The 20,040-nt window shown below is 45.4% G+C and overlaps 1 protein-coding gene across 9 annotated transcripts in view; it reads left to right on the top strand.

Moving 5' to 3' along the window:
• The window catches only part of Map7 (microtubule associated protein 7), a 143,392-nt gene that overhangs the window by 110,515 nt on the left and 12,837 nt on the right, over window positions 1-20,040 (top strand). For 5 of the 9 annotated variants that reach the window (XM_052751147.1, XM_052751140.1, XM_052751144.1 and 2 more), the window contains 6 exons: window positions 2,662-2,772; window positions 6,648-6,761; window positions 11,259-11,407; window positions 16,524-16,639; window positions 16,927-17,198; window positions 19,650-19,860. In XM_052751147.1, coding sequence (XP_052607107.1) covers window positions 2,662-2,772; window positions 6,648-6,761; window positions 11,259-11,407; window positions 16,524-16,639; window positions 16,927-17,198; window positions 19,650-19,860 — 973 coding nt within the window. The remainder of the gene's footprint in view (window positions 1-2,661; window positions 2,773-6,647; window positions 6,762-11,258; window positions 11,408-16,523; window positions 16,640-16,926; window positions 17,199-19,649; window positions 19,861-20,040) is intronic. The other 4 variants (XM_052751148.1, XM_052751141.1, XM_052751142.1 and 1 more) reach the window with 3 other exon arrangements.

Here is a 20,040-nt window from a genome sequence, read left to right on the forward strand (position 1 = left end):
CTCTTTACCACCTGTGATGGAGCACACACCAAATCTGTCATCATAAACATGACAAGTTTGTATGCAACGTTTCATTTGGAAATAGTTTTCATGGATGTTCCAGGAAGAAAAAATGCTCATGATGAATGTTTTTATGACCATGTTTTTCTTTTACTGAGCTTCATGCTTCCTGTCCATATGATAGAAATGGTCTGTTCTGCAGTGTCAGACATGGTTGAGAAGCAGTAAAGCTACTAAACCTTAATTCCTGCTCTCTCCTTTGCCGTGCAGAGCAGTCCAGCCAGCGACGCGTTTCTGAGCTGTCGGGTAAAACCCAGGTTTATAATGACTGGATTGGAGCAAGCAGCTGGTATACTAAAAAAGAGACGTGTGTGTGAGAAGTGACTGGGATTTGGGATTTGTTGACGTTCTCAAAGGCTGGGGTGATCTCCTGTGGTGTTGAGAGAGACATCCAGTTCTGCTCAATTTTATCACCTTCTCTTCATGGCAGTGCCTGTGAGAAGCCAGCCCCTAAGCCTTGCCAATCATGCCAAGGTCTCCAAGCCTAGAAACGGTCCCCATCAAAGTTAGCATCTTGTCTGACCACTGGTCCATCAGCTAGTACTACCATGAAAACGATTTTATTTGTAAAATCACCAGTCCTTTTGTGAAACTGTTTTCCATTCAGTGAGAAGAAGAAATGAATGGGAATTGTCTCAGATGACACACTATGGCATGCCTCCATGGCTTTAACCATCTGTCCCGGAGCTGAAGACTTTTGCCATTCACACTATTTGGGTGGATAAAAGACTGTCCAGCTCATTTTCTCTTTTTTCTACTTACTAGGAAATAGAACTAAGTGTTTTTAGTAACCTATTGAGAAATACCAGAGGCTAGGCTTAGTATAGACACCGTTCCCTCAGCCAAAGCTTAGCGTGTAAACAACATCGGGAAGTGTTGCTCTTGAGTCATGTGGACATGGCTTTCATCCTTCCTCAAGGACGCACCCATGGTCATCATCAGGGTGAGCCTGTTACTATTTCCCCTCTATACTTCTATTTCTTCTCATTGCCCAAGCCCCATCAGATAAGTGAAAATGTAGGTCACAGCAATCATGTTAGGTCATTTTTTCTTTCTTTTTTAAAACATTGTTAGCCGGGCGGTGGTGGCGCACGCCTTTAATCCCAGCACTCGGGAGGCAGAGCCAGGTGGATCTCTGTGAGTTCGAGGCCAGCCTGGTCTCCAAAGCGAGTTCCAGGAAAGGCACAAAGCTACACAGAGAAACCCTGTCTCGAAAAACCAAAAAAAAAAAGTCGTTATATTCCAGCTGTAAAATTTAACCCCAGTTGAAAATTCATGTCTCATTAATGAGTTGTTGCCAGTAGATTATAGATAATCATCAAAATAGCTATGCTATAGGGCAAAATTCGTTAAAAAATACTTACTGCCCAGATTATTTAGACCAGTGGGAACATTTCTCTTGCGCTTCCACTGGCCACTAGAAGAAAACACACACCGCTTCTTTAATTTCAGCCGTTGTAGATGTGGGCATCCACACACTGCTGACAGATACTCAGGGAGATGGGTACATTTTTATCTCGTGTCATCTGTTCAGACATCATGAGTTTACTAATGAGTAAGACTGTGATTTGTCTCTGCTGTGTTGATAACAAATTAACAGAACTGATTTTGGGGTGGTTTTTTTTTTTTGCCTTTATAATGACAGTTTCCCTTCTGATTTGAACTCTGAAGCCATCCTTAAATTATTTGCCTACGGGATAATTTTAACGATAATACTCATTGACTTAGAATTCTGATTTATTGCTGCCAGTTCTGTTGGGAAGTTTATGTACTGAGTCCACTTTTGAGGTCTAGAGCACACACCCCCGCCAGCACTAAGGATCAAACCCAGAGCCATGGCACAATTTGGCTAACTGCCACTGAACTCTTTTCGTTTATTTATGTTCTGTTTGGAGACAGTCTTAGAGCTGCAGATACAGTTGTAGAGCATTTACCTAACAATGGGTTGAACCCCCAGGAGAGATAAAGAAACAGGAAGCAGGAAAAAGGGAGAAAGGAGACAGACAGACAGACTTGTACTAAGTGGTGTGCACCTGCAGTCCCTTAAATTGGGGGGTCAACGGCATAGTAAGTCTGAGGCCAGGCCAGGCCAGACTATGTTGAGACCTTATCAAAAAAAGAAAAGAAAAAAAATCAAGGCAGGGAGTGGGCGCTTGCAGAGATTCCCAGGCTGGCCTCAAATGTATGGTTCTGGGCTAGCTTCCTGGTAGCTGAGATAGAGGCCCGAGTCAGCAGCAGATCCTGGTGTGCGTTCACCCCAGGTTTGCGGTGTGTTTGGCCACACCCACTGTCCGGGGCCTCTCTGCTTCACAGTTGGCCTGCACCAGCGCAGTAGCCTTTGGCTTGCCCTGAATTTGCCTCCATCAGCTCATGTTAGAACAACATGCTTGGGTTTAAACTGGTGAACTATACGTTTATAGTATTGCTTAAGAAAAAATGAGTTTTATTTCTAGCCTTTAATGCATCCACGTAGAAAACTGTGCTGTTCCGGAAGATCTAGAAATAATGCTGACCACCTCCAGTCCTGCTTCTCCTTTCCCCACTGAACAATTGCAATCCTGCATGCCGGCTGTCAATTAGCATTATCTCCATTTGTTTTAGATCCCGACAGGCGGTCAGTCTCCACCATGAATCTTTCGAAACATGTTGATCCTGTCATTAGCAAGCGGCTGTCCTCCTCATCTGCAACTTTGCTAAATTCTCCAGATAGAGGTACAGTCAAAAGGAAAACAAGCCCTGTTCTGTTACTCACTTGATGTTTTCTTTTCTGGATGTGCACAGCTGGAAATAGCATCTGAAGTTGCTCTCCCTACATTTCTTAAATAGGAAGAAAAAACTTGAGAGTAAAAAAGCAATAAGCGGCTGAGCGTCCCTGGCCGTGCGTGCGACGAGAGCGTTTCTCGTGTTAAGCCGGTGGCTGAATGGTGCTTTTAGCAGCGCAGAGCGGTGCTTCCCTTAGCAAATGAAATCACCTACCTGCCCTCCAGAGAGCAGATAATCTTGTTCTGAACAGTTGCTTTCTTCCAATCATCCAGATGTGGGGAGTTCTAGGTGCCGGCTTTCGAAAGAAAACTTTAAGTGATTCATGATGGCAGTTTCATTTTACCAAATTGTTTCTCATTTGGTTGAACATTTCTTACATGTGTGATTGGTTGTTGGCTGTCCATTCATTTCAATCTTGAGGGACTGACCAAACTTTAAGACTGTCCTCACCGTAACTGCCTCCCGAACAGGTGAACAATCATGGCCTTCTAGCCAAAATCTTAAATGAGTTTTGAGTTCCTACGTCCTATGGATTTACAGTACATGAATGTTTAGTTATTCATAAAATGAAAGTTTCATTTTACATCATAGAAGAAACAATCAAGCTTTTAAGAGAAGCTCCTTGTTTTAATAACTAAGACGATTTTAAATAAAACCAAAGAATTATTGTGTAATTTTAAAAAAAAGCACATACTTTTTAAAAATAAGAAAATATGGTGATTTTGAGTATGTTTTTAAGGGACTGGAAAGTGTCATGTCTTAGTCATTACTAAGAATGTAATGTGTGCATGTTCTGTGTGTGTCAGTTCATGTATTTTGTATTTTGTATTGTTATGGTACCATTGTAATATATAATATTATGTGAATGTTGATATTATTTTATAAAATGGTAAATGTTTGAGCAATTTCTTATTCTTGTCTACTTACCCAAACTCTTCCTTTTTTAAGCTAAATTTGCCTAAAGCATTGATATTAGCATGTAATCAAGTTTTAGGGGCTACTCATGTTAATTTATTGTCGATTAAATTTTCCTGCATAAATATGCTTTATTGCAGATGAGATCAAGTGCACTCGGGGGAGGGTCGACTTGTGTTTCAAACTCATTCCCTTAGTAGAACATTAAGCTGTAGATACAGTATGGATGTTGTTCCTACATTGTCCGCTCACGTCCCTTCCCTTTTAAAGTGATCACTTACCCAGCACTGTAGACTTTTGTGAACCTGGGTCTGAGACAAACCATAGTTAGGGATTTAGAATACTCTTAAGTTAAGCCTTGCTTTCCTGCCTCCTGCAGTTCCAGGCAAAGGAGAAAGAGAGTAAGGAGACAGGCTATAAGCAGGATGATGCCTGTCCTGTCTCTGAGGATTCAAAGTGCTGAATTCTGTGTCAGTTAGAAATAAAATTATGTTTAAAAACTTTGCTTGTTGTATCCGGTTGGATTTTCTTAAAGTAATGTGGTTTGGGGACTAAGATGCATCGGGTAGCCCATCTGTCTATTCTATTTGGGTTGTTTAAGTACCTCAGCGCTTAAGACTCTAACTTTTAATGACGCGCATGGTAATGATTATCAAGAGGGACTGGAGGTGAGGTTAGCAGCCCCTCCCCGTGCAGCTGCTCTGTCTGTCGCCCCTGCACTGCTCACCCTCGTGACCCCTACATGTGCTTTCTTTGTCTCACTTATGTAGCCCCGACTGGTCTGGAACTCAGTATGTAGACGAGGCTGACCTCGAACCTGCTTCAATCCTTCTGCCTGTCAGTACTGAGATTATAACCATGCCTTGCCACAACGAGATATGCATTCTTGGCTAAATTAGAAGTAGGCTTAGGATGCCAGGGCCAATAGATCTCAATAACCAGTCTGTAGCTGGAGCCAGGAAACTCCCCTTGAATCAAGCAAGACCCAGGGCTGCGGAGTTGAAGATTAAGCTACAGTGATAGTATCAGAGGGAGAGGTCTGGAATCAGCTCTGCTCTGCTGCCCCCATCCAAAGAGCTGGGAGTGGGTTCCTGGTCTAACAGATCCTATGAGCTGGAAGGGGCTCCATGATATAGGAGGCTTTGTTTGCTTGTTTTGGTTAAGCAAAATCTTCAGTGAGACTGCTTTTCTGCCAGCTCTTTCTGCACATTAGTTATGCCTTGTCTCACTAGAAAGAGTTCTTATCAAATTCAACGAGAAGCTTTTATCGATAAATGTCAAAAAAGCCTGTGCAGTGTTATTAAATTGGGTGAGCTTTCTCTGGCCTGTAGCAGCAGCCTTAAAGCTGATAGGAGATTGAACCAGGGCTGATGGCTGGCGTGTATCTGGACAGCTCTACGACTTATTAAATGTACTGAACTATTGTCAAGTTCCTTAGTAAATAGTCACTTCCCCCAAATGTGCTTTCCCGGACATTCCAAACGCAATGGGGGCTATGACCTACCTTTTTAAAAATATTTGTGATTTGAGGATCAGGATGACTGTGTGAGTAAAATACCACACAAGTGTGAGGACCTGAGTTAGATCCTTCAGAAACTACTTAAAAAATCCAGGCACAGGCAGGCGTGGTGATGCACACTTTTAATCCCAGCACTCGGGAAGCAGAGGCAGGTGGATCTCTGTGAGTTCAAGGACAGCCAGAGCTACATAGTGAGACCCTATCTTGGAAAAAATAAAAAATAGATTAATTCATTAGAATTTAAAAAAAAATCCAGACATGGCAGCACTCACCTGTAATCCCAGCCCTGGAGAATTCCCTGCAGAGAAACAACTGTTTTCAGTAGAGCAGTATTTAGCAGTATACGATTTTTATAATCTAAACCAGATCCCCTAGAGTTTAAAGTATGGTTCCTCTAAGAAATGGCATGTAAAGACTTTCATGAGTGACATGGGAAGGCCTTCTAGAAGAGTGGTGTGTGATCTTTTTCTTGCGGTGGCATCTGTAGGAACTTGCAGGCTTCTTCACTGGCACCTCTCAAACATACCTTCTGTGTTTTGGTGCGCCGTCACTAGTGACGCTAACAATGTAAACAAATTCATCATTTTCTAACCGTGGCCTTGGCAAATTTGGGTAGCTGGGGACCGATCCGTCATTGTGTCGTTTTCAGTTTGTTTTCTAAAGTCTTCAGACATCACCAATAATCTTCAGGTGTATAGTTCTATTGGACTTTAGCATTTCTGCTTAATTTTGTCTTCCTTCAGCTTTAGCCTTGATCCTCAGCCGAAAGTTTTATATTGTGCCAAACAGGGACCCGAAAGAGCCTGGCTTGCTGAGTGGAAAGGTCAAAAGAACCCCATACAGACCTTTGCATGAGCCTCCTTTCACTTTGTTATAGCTCACCTCCCTCCAATTACCCTAAACAGTTCAGGGCGATCCCTCATAGTTTGACAGAGCCCTCACAGTCCTTTATGTAAATCTAGCATTTATTTGCCAGCCCTAATGAGGCTGATTCTTTAAGATGTACAGGAAGCCGTGTCAGAGATGGGTCCCATCGGTCTCCTGCCCGTCACGATGCCCATCCGATAGGTACACTCATACTGTCGGTATGAGTTCCTGATAGTAGCAGATCCAAGACCTATTGTTCGCTTAACAAAGATGATGAGCAAAATCCATTCCAGCTGCCCCGTTAGAGCCTGCTGTAAGTGTTGAGGAAAGACAGTGTTCATGGAATAGCTGCCCCCCTCGGGGTGGGGATCCTGTTGCCCTGACTCATGGCCACATGTCCTCCCTGGAGAACCCCCGGGCTGTCTCAAAGATCCAGCCTGTGGAGGTATTAGGCATGATGTGCTGCACCCTCTGGACCCAGGAAGCAGTGTTCCTAACATCTTGCTTATGTGGTGACATTTAGCTCGCCGTCTGCAGCTCAGTCCCTGGGAGAGCAGCGTTGTAAACAGACTGCTGACGCCCACACATTCGTTCCTGGCCAGAAGTAAAAGCACAGCTGCCTTGTCTGGAGACACAGGTAAAGTCGTCCGGGCACAACTTTCCGGTGAGGTAAAGTCCTCCTTTTGAAGCTCTCTGCTCTTCCCACGCTCATCTGACCCCACCTCCTGTCACCCCCCGGTGTGTGCTTCCCTCTCTCGGTGTTGGCTTTGTGCTCTTGGCATGGTTTCCTCTTTGCATCCACCGCAGCATCTTATCTGGACACCAGACGCCAGGCAGGCAGATGACGCCCCTCACCGTGATCAGGTGGCCTCCGTCTATTTGTAAGATCAGCAGAAAAATAGTATCAGTTACCTACTCTTCTGTCTGCCCCTGTGTCTCGACAGATGACCAAGGGTAGGAGATATAATTTAATATTTAATACTACTCTGCAGGCTTGGAAATAAATCAGCGCCCACCTCCAACTTAAGCACGTAGTTTCTTAGTACAGCAGATTCTCCCCCCTGTTCCAGGCTTGTGTACGTAACCTAGGAGCTGGAACCTTCTAAGCCCTGAAGAGCTGAGAAGGCTAATTGAAATGCACTTACTTGTTACATTCATTGAAAACAATATAGAACATACCTAATCCTGGCTGTTACATTAAAACTTTTTGCAATGCAGAATAGGCCAGAATGAACCATTGAGGCCAATGAAAAGTTAAGTGTAATGTATCCAGTTGGTAAGAACCATCCATCCATCCAGGCTTTGAGTAACATCTCTGTCCCGGTGACGGGTTTAGATTTCCCAACTCTCTCTGGGCACAGTTGGCGTATCTGTGGAACCAGCCTAGCAGCCCCTCATCCTTTGCACTTAGGAAATTGCACACCCTCTTTGAAAAGTTCCCTTTGAAAATGCCTTGTCTCTTCATTCACATTAGTCTGCTGCACAAATAAACCTCTTGGTGATTTTTCTGGTAACTCTCATCTGTGGTACCCAGTGAGCTAACAAGTGTGCCATCATCCTGTGTGAGTCAGGCAAGACCACAGACCTGGGCATCCTCAACACCTCTTTCTGGAGATAAGGGCAGCGGCTATAAATGTCTCACCAGGCCACTTGGAGACACTGAAGAGTGCGGGCCTCTCCCTCCCAGCACTCACACTTCATCTGGACTTTTTCTGAAGGAAAAAGTGTAGCATCTCAAGATAGCCTGTTTTGTGGCATGCTTTTCATACTTCTTTGCAAGTGATGAAGGCAGTCCTCAGCATGTTGAATCTTCCAGGCTGTTTGTCCATCCTGTTTGTGGACACTCCATAGTGTGTGGCCGTCACATTCCTGGATCCTTGCTGTGTGTCGTCTTGTTCCAGCACTGGAAACTTGTCTTTCTCTGCTGTTCCCGTCAGCACTGACTCCTGGCAATTCTTTGACTTCCCACACCGTTTCATTCCCGCTCATTACTTCCCCTCCTGGCCCCTTCCCTTCTTTGTTACGTTTAGTTGGGGTGCTTTTTATCTGCAGATTGGCTCTTTATTTTATGACCTTTCTATTCTATGTTATTTAATTGCTACATTTCAGTCATTGATTTCAGTGAGAAACAGAATATAAACTTTGAGTTGGCTATTTACTGGTACATTGTCTAGGTTATTATTACCTATTGCATTGCTAACAGCTTATATTTCATGAGATGAAGAGCACCTGGTTTTTATGAAGATTTCCATTTGGAATTATGTATGTAAATATATGTCCTCTAGTTGTCTTTTCAGAGTGTCATCTTGATTTTTCCATGGACTTCCCTGATTATGTTCTTTCCGTTTTAGTTTTCTTCCTTACTTCATCTTATTGCCATTGCAGAAGAGATGCTTATATCCATAGCCAGGATTACAGTAGTAGATTAAGCCAGCCACCCTTGTCCCTTAAGGTATTCAGAGTTTGCAGGACCTCCCCTCTCCCCACCCCCAGAACCCTGAGCAAGCAATAAAGCTCCTGGGTGTTGGGAACCCCATCTTAGACCTCTCATTTGCAGTCACTACTTTGGGTTGATTTTCCCAAGGCCCATAGTTTTCCAGAACCTGAAAAATATGCTCATGATTGTGAGAGGTCAGGCTTAAGCAAATCAGAACCCTTGAGATGTGCGTGGTAGGCTTTAATAAAGGTTAGCATTCTACTGTGTGAGTTTTCTATGTTCTGGTTCCCAGCCACTTGCACTGCACTGGCTTTGCTCTGTGCTCACTGTTTCCCACTGAGGAGCTTGATAGGGTAGGTGAATGTACTCTGGACTTCCAGGAGTAGTGGAAACTTTCTCAAGGCAGGTTCATCCTTTTTAATCAAACTGTGCAGAACATGGAACGTTCATGGGGTAGGGAAAGTATGTATTACTGTTTCCTCAGAAGAATGAGATTATTCAATTTGCAGGTTTCAGGTTTTCAGTGGTAGATGTGCAGAATTTAATCCCTTTGGAATTTTAGTGTTTATTTTAGCCAGAAAGTATTTCTTGAACAATTATGGTTGAGGATTTTTAAATAGAACACGTCAGGTAGACTTAAGGATAGTCTCAAGCCACATAGGGTGGCACACACCTTCAATCCCAGTACTCAGGAGCCAGAGGCAGGCGGATCTCTTTGAGTTTGAGGCCAGCCTGGTCTACAGAGCAAACTCCAAGGTAGTCAGGACCACATGGTGAGCAGGGAATATTTTCTACCTCCATTTAATGCTTTTCAGCTCTACAATGGAGAATACGTGAAAAGACATGATGAAATCAGATTGCATCCTAGGATGGTCTCAACAAACGTTCATGAAACTGTTCACTTTACACTGCAGGAAGACCAGGTCCAGTTTCTGTTTCGTTCCCTGTTCAGTGTCAGCCCTGACCTCAGAGCAGGCCTATCCTCCAGGGGCTCTTGACCTTGGGGCAAGGTTCATAGCCTCTAACATGGCCTGGGCACCGGATACCTCTTCTCCTGATCATTGGTCCCCAGGAATGCCCTGTGGAGGACATGGCTTCTGCAGTGTATTTGATTGACTTGGAAAAGCTTTGCACTAATGAACCCTTCCCTGTCTGGGAAATGAACGTGCCTTGTGGCACTTAAGGAAACAAAGTTATTTTCCAGTACTGTCCCTTGGGGTCACCACAAACAAAGACAAGAGACCTTTCTTCCTCAAAAGTACAAGTCCACCATTCACCATTAGAAGTCAGAAGTAAAGCTTTGCGTCCACTCCCATGTTCTCAGAAAGAGAACTGAGGACATAGCAGTACTTCAGTTTATTGTAATATTTATAATAATAAGGGGGTTGTTCAGACACATGCAGCTTCCACTGCAGTCCATTCACTGCCTTCACCGTTCAGTGACAGCCGGAAGATCCCGGGAGGCATGGTATGAGACGTTTTACTGGTAAAGATGCACTTTAGAGCTGGAGTACAGCTCAGCGAAGGTCGTAGGAAGATTTCATCCCCAGCAGGGCAAGCAACGAAAAGATGGCAGGGTGTGCTGGTGCACGCTTGTAATCCCGGCACTCCTCCAGATGCTGAGGCAGGGGAATTGCCACAAGTTCATGGTCAGCCTGGGAATACAAATGCATAGTGAGCCCTTGTCTCTAAAAGTTAAGAACCGGTACAGGAACTAGGGATGCATAAAGTAATTTTATAATCTGGCTCAAGGACATGGCATTATCCTCAGTAACTGTATTTTTGATGGAAAACAAGATTTTTTTAAATGAGATCTGAAATTCTGGCACCTGTGTAATGTTAAATAAATTTCCTTAAACCTACTGTTGCACAGTGACTTGATAAATGTCAATGTTCCTTAGAAGGTGAGTGGTCAAAAAAAAAAAAAAATCCTGTCCTTAGTAAAACTGTAACTGCTACCCATGAGTCAGCCACAGTGGTGGCCATCCTAACACTAATGTTCTTCCTGCCATTTTTAAATCATTGCATCCTGTCTCCCTGTATTTTCTATGCCTTGGCTTTGGAGGGCGGGACAGAAGTATGTATCGGCTTGCCTTTAAATGAATAAATCAGTTCTTTTCTGGCCATTATTAGCTATCCCTGTCTGAACACCTGGTAAGACTTGATCAGTTCACATTTTAAATCTCAGCCACTTTCCCCCACTGGCTCCTGAACTTGGCTCTTGAGACAGTTGACCTTAGTCACTTTCCCCCACTGGCTCCTGAAGTTGGCTCTTGAGACAGCTGTAGACTTACTTGCCTGCCTGTATGCTTCCTCCTTTCAACTTTTGTTCCATTTTAGACATAACTAGGAAAAGTCTGTTCATGAACCAGTCTTCATATAAAAATGACGTCACTGATACAGGGTTGTAGCAGAACTATTGGTTCGTAGTCATACAAGGCTGAATTGTTTCTGTGTCTTTAGTCATAACCGAAATAGACAAGTAGCATTATGTTCCAGGTCCTCACTTGGGCACCTCACGGACTCACAGATATAAGGAGAGTTGAGGAACACGGGGCCGGGTGCCGTTAGGTAGTAACGTCTTCTCTCTACTTTTCTCTCCATCTCCGCTCTGCCCCTTCCCCTGCTCCTGCCTTTGGCTTTCTTCACCTGCTCCTCTGGCACTCTTGTGTGTAAAACCAATCACCTGCGCTCTAGTCATCCCCATTTGTCCTCGTTCAGCATCTTGCAGCCCCATCATCATGCCCTTCAAAGCTGCACACTCTAGAAACGCAGTGGATCGGCCAAAGCTCTTTGTAACACCACCCGAGGGCTCTGCACGAAGGAAGACCATTCACGGAATAGCGGTGAGTAGTGGATGGAGATGCTGGTGTCTGGGAGTCGGTCCGCATCTGTGCCAAGCAGGCTCTGCCCTGAGGTGTACTCTGGGTACAAGACCAGCTGACGGCGGCACACCATCCCACCCATTATAAACCCAGCTGACTGTGTGCTCCTGCCCCTCACTGCCTCTCCACTTGGGGATGTTTTGTTTTTTTGTTTTTTTTCCTCCCTAAATATTTAAACTTGAGGATAAAACTGTTCTTTGCAAAAGTACAAATGAGTGGCAAGTCTTTTTGGCTGGGACATTTTTGTAAATAAGTGGTTAGAATACTCTTTGAAGTCAGAAACTGAGTTGCCTTTGCAGGGCAGTGGGCCTGGCCTGCTGCCCTGACCTTTTTTGCCAGCCCTTTCCAGAAGCTGACTCACTCTGAAGGTGGTTCACTCAGAACCAGATATGGATGTCTGTCTAGTCCTGTCAAAGCCCATATCTTAAAACACGGTGAAGAGAAGTACTCAGAAGCATTCCTCATTCAGTAGGCACTCTTGAAAGGCTAATGAGTGATACACTCCAGGTTTCTAAAGTGAAGGATCGTAGGTGTCCTTGGTACTTCTGACAAGGTAACTGGGCACATTTGTGGCTGAGCCTGCTGGAAATGAAGTACAGTCCTTTGTGTGTCTCTGGGAACCCTTCCTCATCTTTGTTTAAACTGTGTGCTTCTTGACCGTGATCGGAAGATGCAGACATTGTTCTACAGCTTTGCACCCTGGACTTCACTCATAATGAGTCCCCAATCCACCACATGTCATTGCATTCCCGGCAGGATACTATGACCCTTGTCATGAGAGGCTAGAACCTTTAAAACAAAACAACCTTGCTAGACAGAGCAAAGCTTTTGCTTAGAGGTGGATTTGGGGGCTGTGAGAACTTGATGATTTTGCCTGCAGGAAAGTTTCTCAGGAGCCCTTTAGGCATCGGCGTTTGAGTCCTAACTGAGACAGGCTTACAGCCCTGTTGCCGAAGGTGAACCTACTTTTGGATGTCTGTGAAGTTTCAGTCCGTTAGCTTCATGATGCTGTGGAGATCCAGGCTGTGGACAAAGAGTGGCAGCTACAGAGCAGTTGGGGTGCTGCTCATTTCCAGAAAAGAATCTTAGCGCTTCCCAAAAGTAGGGTGGAAGGCTGACTATGACTAGCTGAGGGCAAGTTTGTCTTCTCTTGAACCTTGCTGGTTATGTCTGTTCATGCCTTCCTCGGTCTGTGTGACCAATTAGACTTCTTACTGCCTTACTGTCAAATATTTAGGGGACTACTACTGTCAGAAAAGTGACTTCTAGATCTGCACCGTGGGATCCAGTACTGGTTAGCTATATTGAATATTTGGAAAGCAGCTAATGATGTAAAGGAACTGAATATTTCATTTTTTAGAAGTGTTTGTGCACGGGCTGGGATATGGCTCAAGTGTGTACAGTGCTTCCTGTGCAAGTGTGAGGACCTGAGTTCAGACAGCAGCATAAAAGACAAGTGAGGCCTTCGGACTCCATAACTTCAGCATTGGGGTATAGACACAGGTAGATCCACAGGCTCACTGGCTAGCCCGGCTAGCTGAAATGGCAAGCTCCAGGTTCAGCAAGAGACCCTATCTCAAAATAGAGGGTGGGGAAATAATTGAGGGAAGGCATCAGCCCCTGACTTCCACACATGGGTAGGCACAGCACACACACGCACACACACACACGTGCACACACCAAGACTAGAATTGTTGGATCATGTCAATTCTATATTATATTTTGAAGAAGTGCCATACTGTTTTGCATAGTGACTACCATTTTACATTCCTAACAATCACACACAATTCCAGGTTCTCCACGTCTTTGCCAATACTTGCTATTTCCTGTTTTTGTTTTATAATATCTAATCTAGTCTATGTGAGTGGCATCTCATTATGATTTTTATTGCATCTCTGGTGACCAGCAGCATGGCACATTTTTCACAGATGTATTGACAGTTGGTATATGCATTTAGAGAGCTGTTTACTAGACCTTTTGTGTTTGTATGTGTGTGTGGCTGATAATCCCACTCAGGGCCTTGCATATGCAAGAGAAATGATTTTCCGCTGACCCCGTCACCAGCCCAGGCCCACTTGAAATCAGATAATGAACTGTTGCATTGTGGGAGTTATTTATTTATTCCAGATAACGGCTCCGGATCTGATAGACTCTGTGAATGTGTTGTTCTTCTGTAGCACATGTTGCCTGTTCAGTCTTTTATGGCTTTTGACCTATAGAAATTTTTGTTTGATGTTCATTTGTCCATTTTCCTATTGTTGCCTATGCTTTGGGTCCATAAATTAGTAACAGGTCCCGTGATATGAAACTTTTCTAGATATTAGCCCCTTTTTACAGGTCTAAGACTCATATTTGCATCTTTAATTCATTTTGAGTTCATGTTTGTGTGTCGTGTAAAGGAAGGATCCAGTTTCATTGTTTTTCCTGTGAACATACGATACTTTGGTGCCATTTGCTGAAGACTGTTCTCTCCTGTTGTGTGGTTCTAGGCTCTACAGTTTCTAGACTCTTTATTCTATTGGTCTGTGTGCCTGGGTATATATCCCAGTACCACACTGTTTTAACTATTGCCGCTTTGAAATATATTTTAAAATCAGGAAATGTGAGCACTTCAGTTTGTTCTTTTTCAGATATTGTAAGGTCCCTGCACGTTGGTCCTCAGCCAATTAGCTTGAGTGTGTTCTCAGCTTTGCGGAGCGGGTTAAGAGGAAAGATGATGGTAGAGACTCACACCAGCATGAAAACCAGGAGTGCCTTGGTGTGTGTGATGTCTAAACAGGTGGCTGGATATAAGAGCAACAGAAGAATTGGAAAAGGAAGGACCAATCCCAGTTTGGGCCTTCATGGCCCCTGGTGGTCAAGAAGAGAGAAGGAAGTCACCAGCTCAGTGTCACCTTGATGAAAAGACAGTCAAGAACATAGGTTCATTTCCCGTGCCCTGACTCAGGAAACCCAGATGATCAAAGTCAGCCCCAAATTCCTCACATTGCATTGCCCTCTCTGACCTTCCCACTCTGCTCTCCTTGATCTGATTTAAGTCAAATCAAAATATTTTTACAAGCTGCTTGTAGTGGCACACACCTTTATTCCCAGGCAGAAACAGGTGGATCTCTGTGAGCTCAAGGCCACCCTGGTCTATATAGTGAGTACCAGGATAATCCAGAGCTACATAATACAGAGATCGTGTCTCAAAAAAAACATGTATATACACAAAAAGAACTGAGAAATGGGTTGGCAACAGGTAAAGGCGCTTGCTCACAAGTGTGACGAGATGAGTTCCGTGCCCAGAACACACGTGGCAGAAACGGAACCGACTCCCGACTCTCAACATATATTCACTCACAAGGAAATAAGCAAATAAGCCAGGCGGCGGTGGCGCATGCCTTTAATCCCAGTACCCGGGAGGCCGAGCCAGGCGGATCTCTGTGAGTTCGAGGCCAGCCTGGTCTACAGAGCGAGATCCAGGACAGGCACCAAAACTACACGGAGAAACCCTGTCTCAAACCACCACCACCCACCCCCACAAAAAAAAAGAAAGAAAGAAGCAAATAAATAAATATATGTTAAAAGGAAGAAGAAAGCACTTCCCTTGGTACGTTAGCACTTTCCTGAGGAAGAAAGGTGGGCCCTCCATCCTAGCTCCAGTCTCCCAGAGGCGTAGTTGCTTCTGTATACCACTCAGGAGGGACCCATCTGGTGGCTGCAGCCTTTACCACCCAGAGACTGCGGCTGCTCTTCAAGATGGGACAGAGGGTGGCCATGCGACTGGAATGATCTAGAACTGGCCCCCACACCATGGGAAGGTCCCTCTTGTCTTCAGTTCTCCTATGGTAGGAACTCAACAGAGACAGTGGGAACATGAAATGTGTCCGCCAGTTGCAGCCAGTCAGTGAGCTGGGACGCTTCTCAGGAAGACGGGGGAAGGAATTAGAAGTGACACAAAAGGGGAGGAAGAGGAGCATTGTGACTCTTCTTGTAGGAAAGGTGCCCAGCCAGCCTCCCTGCCACCCAGAGCAGGTCACAGTCTCAGCTCCTCCCATTTTTTTCTTTTTTCCAACTTTGTCCCCTCCTCCATCCTCTCTCCCTCAGCTTGAGAGTCTTCAGACACATGTCTAGGCTTCCCCTTCCCTCTCCTCATACCCTTCACCTCCCACTTCTTCCGTATTGACTTTAGACTCTCAGAGTGCTTCCCCAAGCTTCTCTTTGTAAGGTAGACCAGATCTCTGGCTGGCTGAGTTCCTAGTCAGCCGTCAGGGGAGGCCTGATGTGTCAGCTCACTGTCAGATCTCTTTCTATGAAGGAGTAGCCTAAACTTCCTCACCCTGGCCCCACTTTCCTTGGGGAGATTGACAGCCTTATATAAGGACTTGTCTACAGTAGCCACATGAAAGGGAACCACCATGTATCTGAAATAACAGACATGTAAACTTTTCTTTAATGACTAAGCAATAGTCTTTTCTAGACTAGAAGAAGAAAACTGCTGAAGAATAAAAAAGTAGATGAATGATGTGCTTAAAGATTTTTTTTACATGGGGCTGGCAGTGTGGTTCAGTGGTAGAGTACATGCCTTGCATGTATGAAGCCTGTAGTACGATCCCCAGTGTGGCAAAAGGAAAACTTAGAAAATTTAAAATGAAAGTAAATGACTCTCATTTTAACATGTGAGAGACAAGGTAAATTCACTCCAGGTAATTTTAGACAGTAAAGGTGCTTTTTTAAAGACTATGTTTTATTTATTTATTTATTTTCTCCCCTTTTTTTGAGATTATAATGTAATTACATCATTTCCCCCTTTCCTTTACTCCCTCCAACCCCTTCCTTTTTGACAAAAACAATTCAAATCATCCATCTGGATCTACCTTCTTCATGTCTTCTGTGTTAATCAATTATACCGTAAAGTTGTGAGCTAAGAGGGGGCCTTTTCCAAGTGGAATGTATATGTATGTATGACATGGTTTAGAAATTGTCTTAAATAAATTCTTTAAAACACTAGATGGCTTGTAGCTTGTTGTTGGATAGCATTGAGTATGATTATGTCACTCAGAAAATTTTAATTATTGAGTTTCTCTGAACCCAGAGCCATAAAAGAGATCGAGAAAGAGAACACACCCCCTTCCACTTTTCCTCTGGCTTCCGAAGGACTCTGTCTCCATCTAATCCCAAAGCAAGATCACCAGCTCCAGCCCGCCTTTGGTGAGTGAGAGGGAGGAAGCTGGTGGGTGTGTCACACTGGAGAATTAGCTTCTGTCCTTGTTGTCTACTGTGCTCACATCACTCGCCTTTGACTTAAGAAATAACCAGTTTCCTGTAAGCTAAGGGAAAAGGGAGCTTTGAACTGGGCCTCTTGAGGGGCTCCTTGTCTGCGTTTACCACATACAGAAAAGTACTCCTCTCTAAGCGTCTGCTTCCGCTTGTGGGGTGTTCTGGGTTCTGGTAAGCCAGTCCTGACACACCCATTGTCCCTGTCATTTCTTACCCAGGCTCCCATCCAAGTCCATGCCTCATTTGCCTGGCACACCTCGACCAGCATCCTCCTTGCCTCCTGGCTCAGTCAAAGCTACTTCTACTCAGGCCCGTCCCTCTTCCCCTGGCAACATCCGCCCTGTCAAGAGAGAAGTCAAGGTGGAGCCTGAGAAGAAAGACCCCGAGAAGAAAGTTGCCAGTGAGCCTTCAGTAAAGGGCAGAGCACCCCTAGGGAAGGTAGAGGAAGTCACGGCTGAAGAGGGGACACCCGTGGAGCCAACTGACCCTGGTGAGCGTGGACCCTCTGGTGCTGGGATGTGGGCTCGCGTTCTCTGTTTACCCTTTGCAGACATCGTTTTGTTTAACCTTTATTTCTTTTCTTACTGGATATTTGAACCTCATATTCTCATTCTCTCTTCTCTCCTCTGCTCTCTCTTCCCTCCTCTCTCGCCTCCTCTCTCCTCCTCGTTCTCTCCTCCACCGCTCTGTATTATGACTTCACTGTGTAGCCGAACAGGACCTTGAACATTTTTTTTAATATTTTTATTTTTATTTTTCTGTCTATATGAATCTTTTGCCTGCATGTACATCTGTGTGCCACATGTGTGCCTGGTGCCTGTGGGGGTCAGAAGAGGGCATCGGATCCCCTGGAACTGGAGTTACAGGTGGTTGTGAGCCACCATGTGGGTGCTGGGAATTGAACCTTGGTCCTCTGCAAGAGCAGCCAGTGCTTTTAACCACTGAGCCGTCTCTTCAGCCTGACCTCGAATTCCTTATTCTTTGTTTCCACCTCCCAAGTTGCTAGGATTTCAGGTATATGACACCAGGACTGGTTTTGTGAGGTCCTGGGTGTCAGACTTGGACTCGAGCATTGCTAGGCAGACATTCCAAACTACTTCCCCAGCCTGCTCTGTATTTTTGAAAAGATTTTCAGAGGATTTCTAAAAATATTTTTAAACCATCGCCTCCAGAATTTTTCAAACTACAGATCCCTGGCCTTACCTCAGATCTCCTGGATCAGAGTATGAGGTGAAGGATTAAACCATCCAACAGAGATCAGGAGACTTAATGGTTGTCTTCTGTGAGATAATCCATGTTGTTCAGAAGTTTGCCATCACCTGGAACTAGGAATTCGGTATTTTCTTGTTGAAATATTTTCATATAAAAATACAATTTGAGCCGGGCGGTGGTGGCGCACGCCTTTAATCCCAGCACTCGGGAGGCAGAGCCAGGCGGATCTCTGTGAGTTCGAGGCCAGCCTGGTCTCCAAAGCGAGTTCCAGGAAAGGTGCAAAGCTACACAGAGAAACCCTGTCTCGAAAAACAAAAAAAAAAAAAAAAAATACAGTTTGGGGTTTGAGGACGAGAACCAGAACAAGTTGGATGTTAGAGTGGAAGAAAAACGCAGTGCTGGCCTCATCCTGACGGAGAAGATGGGAACCCTAAACAGCAACATGCTAATGAGAGGACCGAGCCGTTTCTTACTAGTAACCCCAGCTGTGATGGAGACCGAACCACAAGCCTCTCAAGTTCAAGGCCTGTCTGAAGTGAAGAGTGAGCTCAAACTCCAACTGAGCAACTTAACGAGACTGAAATAAAAAGTATACGAAGGGCTGGGGGCGTGGCTCAGTGAGAGGGTGCTTGCCTAGCATGTGTGAGGCTGCAGGTTCAATCCCAAGAACAGAAGGGAGGAGGAGGAGGGAGGAAAAGGGCTCTGTGGCTTGAGTAAGCCTAAAAAGAGAGGTGTTGGCGGGGGGGCCGTGAAGTCTCAGGTGCCAGAGCGTGAAGCTCTGGTGCCACGCTGTCATGTCCAGTCATGACAAGGCCCGCTCAAGTACCATCCTCAGTCATCTTCCTAAATCTAAACCCAGTTGAAGAACTTCTGCCCCACACACTCCTGGGGCCAGATGTGTGCGGGCAGCTAGCGTGCGTGCCCCGACAAGGCTGCTGCTCCCCCGTGTTTCAGGTCTCGAGAGAGCTCCGGGTAGATTCTTTGAGACGAGGTCTCATATATCCCAGGCTGTCTCCCAAGTGCCGAGATTAAAGGTGTGCACCACCACACCTGACCAAAAAGAGAACTCTTAGCAAAATAGAATGGTGCACACCCGTGATCCCAAGAGTCAGGTGGCTGAAGCAGGAAGATGATGAATTGGATGCTACTCTGGGCTGTCCCTGACTACATAAAATGCTGTGTCAAAAAAAAAAAAGTTTTTTTTTAATTAATCAAAATAAAAGGAGCCTCTTTAGTGGGCGTCACCTGCCACCTCCCTGGCCCGAGTTCTAGACGTGTGGCCTGGGTGCCAAGGATGCTCATTAGAAGGCGTTCATACTCAGGTAACAAAGTCGCCAAAGCATAGGGATGCATAGGGACACTTGTCATGTGATAGAAGACAAGTGGAAAACCTCATCTTCATCTTGCTCAGAGTAAAGCTTCCCACAGACCCTAACACAAGGCTCCCAGCACACGTTTGGTAGATGTTGTTCACTGATTTAACTGCTGTAAAAACAAGACTTGGTGACAGCGTGACTGGACGGCTCACTTACACATGCAGTTTTTGTTTCCGGTTGCTTGGCTACAGACAGACAGAAGACAGGGAAACCGTGAGAACACGCGGTGGTCGATGTTCCCTTTTCTTTGAGAAGGATGAGCCCCGGGCCTGGGGCGTGGGGAATGCCAGTTTGGGGTTTCGTTCCCTGTCTTTCAGTCCCATCTGGTTTTCTCTTTGTGCCTGTTTGTACAGCTGTTCCGGTCCCGACCCCTGCTCCAGCTCCGGCCCCGGCCCCGGTCTCCACACCGTCATCCACTGTGGCCGTCGCTGCTGTGCCTAAGGCTCCTGCGGGCACCACTGACCCAGAAGAGGCTACGAGGCTGCTGGCTGAGAAGAGGCGGCTAGCCAGAGAGCAGAGGGAGAAGGAGGAGAGGGAGAGGAGGGAGAAGGAAGAGCTGGAGAGGTAATGGTTGCCAGTGCCCTCGCCTGCTCGGTAGCCAGCGATGGTGCATTGACCTTCCGTCCCTCCTGCTCCCTCTTCAGAGTGCTGATGCAACAGTCGTGCGCCATGCCTGGTTTATTTGGTGCTGGGTATCGAACCCGGGGTTTTGTCCATGCTAGGCAAACACTCTATCAAGTGAGC

Source organism: Peromyscus californicus, unplaced genomic scaffold (genome assembly GCF_007827085.1).
Source record: "Peromyscus californicus insignis strain IS unplaced genomic scaffold, ASM782708v3 Scaffold_22__1_contigs__length_63687245, whole genome shotgun sequence".
Lineage (NCBI taxonomy): Eukaryota > Metazoa > Chordata > Mammalia > Rodentia > Cricetidae > Peromyscus > Peromyscus californicus.